This window comes from Vanacampus margaritifer, chromosome 12 (assembly GCF_051991255.1).
Source record: "Vanacampus margaritifer isolate UIUO_Vmar chromosome 12, RoL_Vmar_1.0, whole genome shotgun sequence".
Taxonomy (NCBI): Eukaryota; Metazoa; Chordata; class Actinopteri; order Syngnathiformes; family Syngnathidae; genus Vanacampus; species Vanacampus margaritifer.
The window spans coordinates 13744899-13756263 of NC_135443.1; the positions used below are offsets into that span (position 1 = coordinate 13744899).

Genomic DNA, 11365 nt, shown 5'->3' on the forward strand with positions numbered 1-11365 from the left:
ATGTTGCAACAAGCTCTTTTTGCCAGTGTTTTCAACATGTTTGTGAATAATGATGAAATTTAGCTATATTCTAATGCTAATTGCTTCACAACAGAAACAGATACAAATCTAGTTATTTTCCTGATGAAAGAAGAGACTCTAATCTTTATTTTGGTAGGTTCCTTGTTGTTATAATAATAGAACACGGTATTCTGTGGACCTTGCAAAATCTGTCAAAATTCACTAAAACATTGAAGGGGGTTGCTTTAGTGAAAATGGCTGGGAGTGAATGAGTTAAATAGCATAGTATATGTTGCGGGCCGCAAAAAAAAAAAAGGACGGCGGGCCGGAAATGGCCCCCGGGCCATGGTTTGGATTGCAGTGATCTAAGATTAATGATTTTGGTCATAGCTACATTTCTAAAAACAGTTTGGTAAATAAGATCTAAAAGACAGGTATTAGTGAAGCACTAATAAATTGCCTGAGATAAATTAAATTTCGTTGTCTTATCCAAGAAGGTTTTTTAAGTGAAAAATAAAAATGATCTGCACGTTTCATAAAACAGAAATGTAAGAAAATGCATCAATTAATCAAATTACCCTTCGAAAGAGCCTTACATTAGCATTGCCCTTTCAAATTACAGCCTGAACGTGATAGCTTTAGATAATGCAACCAGGAAGTAGATCAGGAAGGGAATCGATCATTCCTGTGGCAGATAGCTGTCTCTTTAATTGAGACTTTGACGATTACATATTCAAGCATGCGCTGCACTCTGCTGTATGAGCCAATCAAGAAAGTCATGCGTCGCCATTGGCCGCATTATGAGGAGTTCTGTGTACGGTGAGGGTGCGGGTTGTGGGCGGGGGGGCGTATGTAGAGGGGGCTGGAGCGCAGTCTCCTCTGTGCTCTCCCATTTAATCTCTCTAGTCAGCAGAACGAGCGGCGGGCAGAGCAGCGCGGCATCCACCAACGCAGCATCCGGGATGACGACCGCGCTCACGGAGGAAGCGAGAGAAGCAAGTGTTGAGGAGAACATGTAAGCGCTCCAAAGAGGAGAGAGTGAGCTGTAAAGAAAGACACAGCTGGAGTAAGAGTGGCAGATGAGGGGGATGGAGGCATCCTTGCTGTCTGTCTGAGAACCACTGCAGCAGCACTAAATCTGGGGCTGTCAGACCAACCCTCAGCAGAGGGCTATTTCAAGAGCGGGTCTCATCACCCTGAACCAGCAATGGGATTCCCAAGAGCAAATCGGAGTTCACCTAGAAAAAAAGTGGATCACAAGTGTGGACTTGGCTCTTTGGAGAAATAAAGACAAGCAAGTTTTGAAGTGGATTAGTGAGTGCTGCACTGCGTCCGAGTGGAGTCGAGTCGTGCAACCTGCGCTGTCATCTCCCCAGATCCTCCCTCGCAGTTGTCTCCTCCCGGTGAATGTCCTTTCTGCGCGCGCTTCCACTGCTCAGCAGTTGAACACACTCATGGTCGATGCCAAGGGAAGGAACATGAAATGTCTGACTTTCTTTTTAATGCTGCCTGAGTCAGTCAAAAGCAAGTCAAGCAAAAGCTCCAAGAAAGGCAATGCCAGTGGCAGCCCCAAACTGCCCCCGGTCTGCTATGAGATTATCACTCTGAGGAACAAGAAGAAGAAGAAGATGGCAGCGGACATATTTCCTACCAAAAAGCCGGCACCTGCCAACACTGTGCAGCAGTACCAGCAGCAGAACATCAACAACAATAACACCATCCATAACTGTAACTGGCAAGGACTCTACTCAACCATCAGAGAAAGGTAGGCAACTGCAACAGACACTTTTATGGCGCCTCAACAAGGAAGAAAGAAACATAAATAAAATAAAATAAAAAACTCTATACTTATTCACACCACCTTTGTGCCGCTCTAACATAGGCTGGACGGGCACGAGGCCCAGATTGTTCTTTCCTAAAGGCAAAATATTTACTTTGGCCAGACAGCAGAAAAACCCAGCTGTCCAGTCCAAAATGTTTTTGTTTTTTTTACCGAGCTTTGCTGTTGTCTCTCCAGAATATTTTGTTTACCTACCACAGTGACAAGCTCCTCTCTTCAATAATACATGAACAAAGCTTCATTGTTGGGCCTTTTGTAGATAGTTTTCAGTTTTTCTCTCATTTATGGAACGTCACACGTTACAGTAAAAGAAGGAGAAAATGTTAATACAACTACAAAGTAGGGATGTTCTGATCAAATTTTTTGCACCCGAGTCCATGTCACTTGATTTGGAGTATCTGCCAATACAATGAAGAAGAAAAAGAAGGCAACATCCAAATTATCTTATTTATTTTATTTTAAATATTTGAACAAGGCTATCCCAAGATGATACCTATTTATATGGATATGAATTAGCCATGGTTCAAATCTAGTAAATGGTAAACAAACTCCTTTTTATATGCTCTTAATCTACAACATATGGTGCCCAAAGTGCTTTATAAAGTCTCACATTCACCAATTCATACACCAATGGTTGGCTGCTGCCATGCAGGTCCACTGGGGGCAAATTAGGGTTCAGTGACTTGCTTAAGCACACTTCAACATGGTCACAAGGGCTGAGTATCGAACCCACAACCTCCCAGTTGGTAGATGACCACGCTACCACTGAGCCATGCCTCCCCTAATTAAATAAAATATGTTATTCTTGACTTCAGAAATTAATAGGGGTGTCCCGATCCGATTGGATATTGGTCCGATATCAGCCCCCCCCAAAAAAAACATAATCGGATTATATCAGTCTACAACAAAAATCTTCGATATTAGCACTCATATACAAACAGTCTGTTTCAGACTCCACTTTATTATTATTATTTCTCATTTCTCATGGTCCTTTCATTTCTCTCTTGTGTTTTCAGAAATTCTGTAATGTACAACAATGAGCTGATGGCAGATGTTCACTTTGTTGTGGGTCAGCCTGGAAGGACCAAGCGGCTGCCAGGACACAGAGTAAGAATTTTATCTCTTAGTCAATTAAGTAGAAAACAACAGCAGCATTCCATAAAGCTTTCTCACCACTTCATGGTAGTGAAATCCTTTGTGCTTCACTCTTACTTCGGCACCACATATGCCTGTTCGAGACAGTCCTCAATTATTTATGTAAATGAGTCTGAATGAAAAAAGAGAGAAGGGTTACTTCCTTCTTGTTCCTCGCAAGATGAACTTCTACATCTTTGTGTCTTTAGAAATCTAACACTACACAAGTGAAAGCTCGCTGCATTCATGTAAATAATCAGAACCTATTCTGCATTTGCAGCACAATGAATGTATAACAAGAAGCAATCGTTATTATAATCAAGTCTATTTTGTCTATTTTTTTTTTTACATCCGACAAATTAGTCTGACTCGCCCCCCAAGCCTTTGTGTTCCAAGATGTTACTATAAATGATTAATTACACATTATGTCTGGACAATGGGCATCATCTAAAATGTCTATTCTTATTGAATATCCAACAAAATTCACTGCCAGATGAGCCCTGTATGAGCATATTCATTTTTTTTGTCTTGAAATAAACCCTAGCTGCATAATCTATAATTGCTGGCAGCACATTACTTAGCGCACTTTGAGAAGGCCTTTATGGAAGGACATGTTGGACGACTTGACTGCACTTAAAAGCTGAAACATTATGCCAGTTGGATTTAATGGCGGTCAATGCAGCATTTTTTTACTGTCTCCATTTGGCACTTATAGCCAAGAGCCAAGAGGTGCGACTAAGCACATCTTAAACTGGTCCACAATTGACCTCACTTTATGGAAAATAATCTTTAATATCTGTGTATCCTTGTGTTGTAACAAAGACTGGGCTCACTGTATCATTACCCACTCATAATTAAGAATACTGTATACGCTAGGATGACCCGATTTTCAAAATTAAAACTCGGGACGCTGCAACTTCACTGAAAATCAAATAATAAATTGTCACCTGGAACAATTTATAACAATGGCTAAACGCTAAATGCTATCTTAGCTGACAGTTCAACAGTGCTAAACAAGTCGATGCACTTACCAGTATCAACATATTTTGCTCGGTCCCGGCAGCTAATGGAAGCTGGCTGTGTCGTTTACCCCGCAATCTCACATTGTAACAGGAACTGCGCCGCCACAAATACTCGGTTCAGGTTCGTAAGTAAGTTTGTAAGTAAATAACTGCAGCATTAGGCTAGTAGCACTACATTTTCAATGATTCTTAGACACAGAAGCAGGAAGTAGTTCTTGTTCCGGTATGATGAAAACATGGGATGTCTGAATGCGATTATATGGATGAGAATGAAAACACAAATGTGAAAGAAAATTGAAAGGAATTTAACAGCTGAATTTCTTTTTAATTGGTTTTATTATAGCAAGCTTTGAGAACTGTGTGATTGACATACACATGGCGCAAACAATTAGCTTCCTACTGGACTACAAAAAAAGCTAACAAAAAATAAAACGGGATGCCAGGATGGGATCTGACTCAGGACATAAGGCTCAAAACCGGGACTGTCCCTATCATATGTCACACATGTCCCAACCTACTTGCAGTTAAACTGCACAACCCATGACCATAACCACCCTCCACGCCACAAACAAACACATGAGCTGACGCGTACGGGACATGAGTACGTGGCATCATTAATAGATTTGTTCTCATTTCTAAAATTAGTGTTAGCATCATGTTGCAGCCGATTCAGTCAAGCTGTGATTAGTCATTAATTTCAGGAAATTGAATTTTCACTATTCAATGGTGTGATTAGGAATTCACTTTATTTCTATCAGATGCAATCTTGTTTGTTAGAAACATGCCTCTTCATCCTGGGGGTAAATACCGCTCTATCTGGTTGAGCACTGCTCATTATAAGGGAAAGCGAACAAACGCAACCTCCAGTAATTACAACTGGGGAATGGTTCAATAGCTGTGCCTTAAATACACAGTTGCACATTCACGAAGTATTCAAGTCAAACTACAACTAATCAAGTTCATGAGGTCAAAGTGTGTCTTGTGTAAATCAAACATCATGTGAAGGAATTAATACGTGTCTTTTTCTATTTTCTGACAGTATGTCTTGGCTGTGGGCAGCTCAGTGTTTCATGCCATGTTTTATGGTGAACTGGCTGAGAATGATGATGAGATTCATATTCCAGATGTGGAGCCAGCTGCCTTTCTGGCAATGTTGAAGTAAGGATCTTCTCTTCTGTTTGGCACATGCACTTCTACCATTGACCTTTTATTATATTGTCATTATGTTCATGGAACGAGTTATAAAACATGTCCTTCCTCAACACCACTGCTGGATTGTCTTTTCAAATCTTTTGTCACACTAAGAAGGATTTAGTAAATAAACAGTGGAGTGTTGTGGGGTATAACTGCACTGAATCATACTGGAGGTGTTTCAAATATTTTATCACCTATTTTAGCTAAATGTGATCGCAAGTGTTACGTCTGAGTGGGATGTAGTGGAATTTTACACCATAACAGACTACATTGATATCGTACAAATACTGTAAAACTAATATCTTTCTGACAGTTTCTATCAGTAGGCACGACCTCATAAAATTGTGCAACTGAACCAAATGTTATGGCTAGTGACTGTGTTTTCAGTATGAATCTTTAAACGAAGAGAATTACACCTTGTGTATTTAATCAAACCACACAACTTATGAAAGTCCACCAAATGAATGTTCACACACACACAATGCAAAATACTAGAGATGGATGAACAATTCTATCTATCTATCTATCTATCTATCTATCTATCTATCTATCTATCTATCTATCTATCTATCTATCTATCTATCTATCTATCTATCTATCCATCCATCCATCCATCCATCCATCCATCCACCCATCCATCCATCTATCTATCTATCTATCTATCTATCTATCATGCTAGCTACTCTATCTATCGTGCTGGCTGGCTAGCTAGCTGCTCTTTCTATCTATCTTGCTGGCTAGTTAGCTAGCTGCTCTGGCTAGCTAGCTAGCTGCTCTATCAATCTATCTTGCTGGCTAGCTAGCTTACTGCTCTATCTATCTATCTATCTATCTATCTATCTATCTATCTATCTATCTATCTATCTATCTATCTATCTATCTATCTCCATCTGTCCGTTTGTCTATGCTGTTTTATAAAGTACAATACAAAAGAATGCTATTGTACTTACAAGTTTTCAACTTTTGTGGGGCTGTAAAGGCCGTATCCAACTGAGGGATGAACGTTTGCGACGGTAGCTAGTAACGATTTCACATCAGGGTTCATTCAAGGTCACAGTGTTTCATAAATGTTGTCTAAAGAGTCTTTATGGTTCTCTAAACAGTCTCAATGCTCTTTCTTGTAGCTAGAAATTATGTTGTTACTCAAAATGTCCTCTTAGATAATCGAAACAGTCTTAATGGTTCCCTTAACAGTTTTAATGTTATTTCTTGTCACGAGAAATGGTAAACATGTTTAAAATTTCTTTGCAACAAGAAAGCCCATTAAGACTGTTGATAGAGAACCAGTAAGACTGTTTAATAACGTTTAGGAAACGCTGTGACCTTGAAAAAAACTCTTCTTCGATCTTTCGCACCGCAAATGTTTGCCCCTCACTGGGATGCGATCTTAAGGGATTAATGGCATTCATTCATTTGCTGTATATCAAATCAATGTTCACCAACAAGTTCATCTTAGCAAACCACATTTGTGTCGACAGGTACATCTACTGTGACGAGATTGACCTAAGTGCTGACACAGTCTTAGCAACTCTCTACGCTGCCAAAAAGTACATCGTTCCCCACCTGGCGCGTGCCTGCGTGAACTTCCTAGAGACCAGCCTGAGCGCCAAAAACGCCTGCGTGCTGCTCTCCCAGAGCTGCCTGTTCGAAGAGCCCGAGCTGACTCAGCGCTGCTGGGAAGTGATCGACGCCCAGGCCGAGCTGGCGCTACGCTCCGAGGGTTTCTGCGACATCGACTCCCAGACCCTGGAGAGCATCCTCCAGCGAGAGACACTCAACGCTAAAGAGATCGTTGTCTTCGAGGCGGCGCTCAGCTGGGCTGAAGCGGAGTGTCAGAGACAAGAGCTCATCTTGTCCACTGACAACAAGCGGAAGGTTTTGGGCAAGGCCATGTACTTGATTCGTATCCCTACCATGGCTCTGGATGACTTTGCCAATGGAGCGGCCCAGTCAGGCGTGCTGACACTTAACGAGACCAACGACATCTTCCTTTGGTACACGGCCGCCAAGAAGCCTGAACTTCAATTTGTCAGCCAGCCAAGGACGGGCCTGACGCCCCAGCGCTGCCACAGGTTCCAGTCCTGTGCCTACAGAAGCAATCAGTGGCGTTACCGGGGCCGCTGCGACAGCATACAGTTCGCTGTGGACAAACGAGTTTTTATCGCCGGTTTCGGACTCTACGGCTCCAGCTGCGGGTCAACAGAGTACAGTGCCAAGATAGAGCTCAAACGCCAGGGAGTTCTGATGGGACAAAACCTGAGCAAATACTTCTCGGATGGCTCCAGCAACACTTTCCCGGTGTGGTTCGAATACCCGGTGCAGATCGAGCCTGATACCTTCTACACCGCCAGTGTGGTTCTTGATGGTAATGAGCTGAGCTACTTTGGACAGGAAGGCATGACAGAGGTGCAGTGTGGGAAGGTGACATTTCAATTCCAGTGCTCGTCAGACAGCACTAATGGCACAGGGGTGCAAGGAGGTCAAATTCCCGAGCTGATCTTCTATGCCTAACGTTTGCACTTAAGATACAAAATAATAACTTTGTGTAGCGTGGCCTGGTATTTATTTTTTCCACTACTGTTTGAAAAGGGTCTCATGTGTATTAGGGATGTAACGATAGCCAAACATCACGATACGATATTATCACAATATTTTGGGGAGGCTGGTGACAAAAAAAGGTCATAATATGTTTTAGCTCATATTAAACACACCCAATATTGTGCTTTTGTACATTACAGCAATGCTAAATAACCGACAATCGCTAATAACACTTAAAGCTACTGAACGTAGAATATTCCATTTCGAATCGCTACTGCCACCTGCTGATGAAAAATGAAATTGCACATACCGTTCTTCACATACACATTACGCACATTACATCACATCCGCAGATAGGGCGTGGGAAATTCTAACCCAATTCCAGTCTGAAAACTGTTGGCTAGAGGCTTGCAGGAGTACCTATTGTGAACAGCTGAAGTGTTAATCTACTAATTAGAAGGCATTTCAGTCATAAATGGTCAAATAAAAAGCTTACTGTAAAGTTATTTTTAGGAAAAAAGGTCCATATTGCAGCTTTAATATTGAGGCATTTATTCACAAGCAAGCACACATTAAGTTCCTACGCATATTGACTCGGTTCACGTACATATTACTTGGATGGATTTTAAACATAGAAGGGCCAAAACATGCCTTGTAAAAATTAAACTGCACTAAAAAAACTAGCCACCAAAGGAAGCTAGAACTGCACAAATGTAAATCAACCTGACTGTTTTAACAGATGTGCGGCTTAACCGGCTTTTAAAACCCGTGGGTGGTACTATGACCCATTTTGGGCTTTTTGATGGTTCTGAACAGGCTATTTCAAAATAAAATACCACACACGGGTAATATCATGACATGACGACGACGATATTGTGGCAGTTTTAATATCGCGATATCACGATATTGCTGTTATCGTTACATCCCTAACGTGTATTATGTGTAATTTAGCTGAATGGTTTCCCTGATGAGAGCCTGATGTACGGTATCTCAGATGTCGGCGTGTAGAAATATATACATGAAAATATTACAAAATCTATCTTGCACTTGATGTGCATGTACATATGAATATATGTAAATTGTTAAATGTATATGAGGGCACTCTCATGCCTGAGGCGGACCTCAGAAATTACTTTTATGATAAATAGCTACACTTGTTATTATTTGTATGTTTGCATAGAATGCACATATAGCAGCAATACATCACATTCTTCTGTATTCTCTAATGAGTATTTCATGCGATTATCGGTCTGGATTGTCAGCATTATAATGGAGGGGAATATAAACACACACACTTATAGTCAAAGCACTGTGTTTAACACTCATCAAGCATTTGTATTTGAGTGGTTGTGCTGCTTTTTTTTGAATCTACTAATGATGAGAGAGAGGTCTTAGATTAGAGAGCACTATGAGACACTTCTTTCTCTCTGTAGCATGTCGCTCTGCACTTACAATCACCCCTCTCGCTATAACTCCATCAGTGTTGTTATGCCCACAGTAAACATGCATAAAAGATCATTAAAGAGTGAAGTTATCTCCTTTCATGTCTTGAGGGTTTTCTCTTCTGTTTTCCCTTCTCTGACTACATTGCCGTCTAATGTGTACTGCTAATTGTTCTTGCACCTTGGGTTTGGTTTACAGGGACAAGATCAATGGTGGAGTTTGCGTGTGTGCGTGCGTGTGTGAAGCAGCAGGCTCTCTGTCAGGCTTGCTGTTGTTGAAAAGTGGCACACTTGAAGTGTGTGTAATGTGTGTTGCAGAATTGCTCTGATGTTGTTTTGTAAATCAAGGGTGTGTGTGTCCCCCCCCCCCCCCCCCCCGAGTTGTTCTTTAAGATGTGTAATTTTATTAACTGAAATTTAAATCTGGTGTAAGAACATCCACAGGTTGGTCTGATGAGGACAAAGGATAGAAAGTGTTGAAGTTCTGTGTTTCATGCTGCGTGACTACTGAATGTGGATGACTGTAGATGAAGCAAATAAAGAGCAACAAATTGACTTGTGATATCCTTTCCATAAACTACAAATAAACTCTATTGCAACTTTTTATTTTCCTCATGCTTGTAAACAGACTGAAGTCCAATAGTGGTCAAGTGAAGCGCAAAAGAAGGATTAAAGTATTTGAAGCAATTAAGTTTTAAGAGGGATGGAAAACACTGGACTAAGCACAAAGTCATGGTTTCAAAAATCGCTAATATTGGCTGTCACCAGTAATGAGCTACTTTTCTATTTTTTTGGAAAAAAAGATTTAAGAAGGGCACAACTTGATTCGCTGCTTGCAGAGTTGAGTAAACAAGCCGCTTCTTTGAAATTAATTGCCTCCAATTAACTTTTTTTCTCCTTCTTGATCAGTTACGTATGGAAGTAGGTGAGAGCAACATGAGAGAGGCACTGCAAACACTGATGTATTTTGTTCTGATTAATGTGCATTGTCCTAAAAAATAAAAATAAAAGAAAGAATTATGCCAGCAGGTACTAGTTAGTCTCAGGGACAAAATGAACATCCAAGGTCTGTAAAAATAGCTCAACAGTGATGGGACATTGTGACTTACTAAGAAGAGTATGTATTTAAAAATATATATGTATATTAAGGTACATGTTTCTTCTGTACTAAATATTCGATATTTTGTTCAAAAGTAAAATACATTTTGATCAAGAGAAAAAAAAAGTTGATGCAAATATTTTTTAAAGGGTCATTTTAGAGCTATTAATTTTAATACCATGATGCCACAATATTTTTGCTCACGGTTATTTTTCCATCAGAATATAATATCAGCACATGCCTACATTAGACTTCGAAAACATGCTCAGTTTCACGTTTGCAATAATATTTGAAGTTATCCTATATAAACCACCTTGTGTTATATATATCCATCTACAAGCTTTACAATAAGCGCCAGCGTAATAAAAGTCACATGACCTACAGGAAGTCATAATTTAATAAATTTAACCCATCTACATTATTTTCCTCACACAACAATAACATGGTTGTGTGCTTAAATGAAATTATTACAGCATAAACATGTCTTCATCTCCATCTAATTACGTGATTATGAATTGACAAACAATGTTTATGTTTTCTTTCATTGCACTCAATTTGAAAGTGTGTCTTTCAGGAGCCTGGTGATAAAAAATCATTACTCTTGTGGTCGTATGGCAGATAGATAGAACTAAATACGTTGAAGGAGCGAGGCGTTGGCTCATGATTGTGTTGCTAATGTTGTAGGCTAGGCCATTAATTACACTGTGGAAAAAGGATGTGCCTAGTCTGTTCTTATTTGGTTTTATTTATCTGATTATACAATTTAAGTACAAAAATCCAGGTGCCACTTGATTCCACCTTCCCCCCAAAATAGCTGATCAATAGCAACATGCCAATTAGTTCCAACATCTTACAATTGAAAAATTGATGTCACTCTTCATCTCTGTATCCATCATATACTGACTATGATGTGATCAGCCATGTTTGGTGGAGAATAATCTTTTTTTAATGAGAGGTGACGATTATTACAAGAGACCACTGTTGTGGTTGAAGAAAATGTAATTAAATCCCACAGGGATAAGAATAAAACACATGGTTAGGCATCTAAAAATAATTAGTTTGTCAGTTTAAAAAAAAGAAAGAAAAACCCAGATTC

General features: G+C 40.1%; 1 protein-coding gene across 1 annotated transcript; it reads left to right on the forward strand.

The window, feature by feature from the left end:
* The first annotated feature begins 872 nt into the window (after positions 1-872).
* LOC144061910 (BTB/POZ domain-containing protein 3-like) lies at positions 873-9725 on the forward strand. The gene is made up of 4 exons (XM_077582834.1): positions 873-1765; positions 2857-2947; positions 5036-5154; positions 6669-9725. The coding sequence occupies exons 1-4, from the start codon at positions 1455-1457 to the stop codon at positions 7699-7701; spliced, it is 1554 nt and encodes a 517-aa protein (XP_077438960.1). The 5' UTR covers positions 873-1454; the 3' UTR covers positions 7702-9725.
* Positions 9726-11365: the final 1640 nt, after the last annotated feature.

Excerpts from the sequence above, each read along its gene's own strand:
- LOC144061910 (XM_077582834.1), top strand. The coding sequence starts at position 1,455 with ATGGTCGATGCCAAGGGAAGGAACATGAAATGTCTGACTTTCTTTTTA. Across the intron at positions 2,948-5,035 it reads AGCGGCTGCCAGGACACAGA|TATGTCTTGGCTGTGGGCAG; the intron begins GTAAGAATTTTA and ends ATTTTCTGACAG. Across the intron at positions 5,155-6,668 it reads GCCTTTCTGGCAATGTTGAA|GTACATCTACTGTGACGAGA; the intron begins GTAAGGATCTTC and ends TTGTGTCGACAG.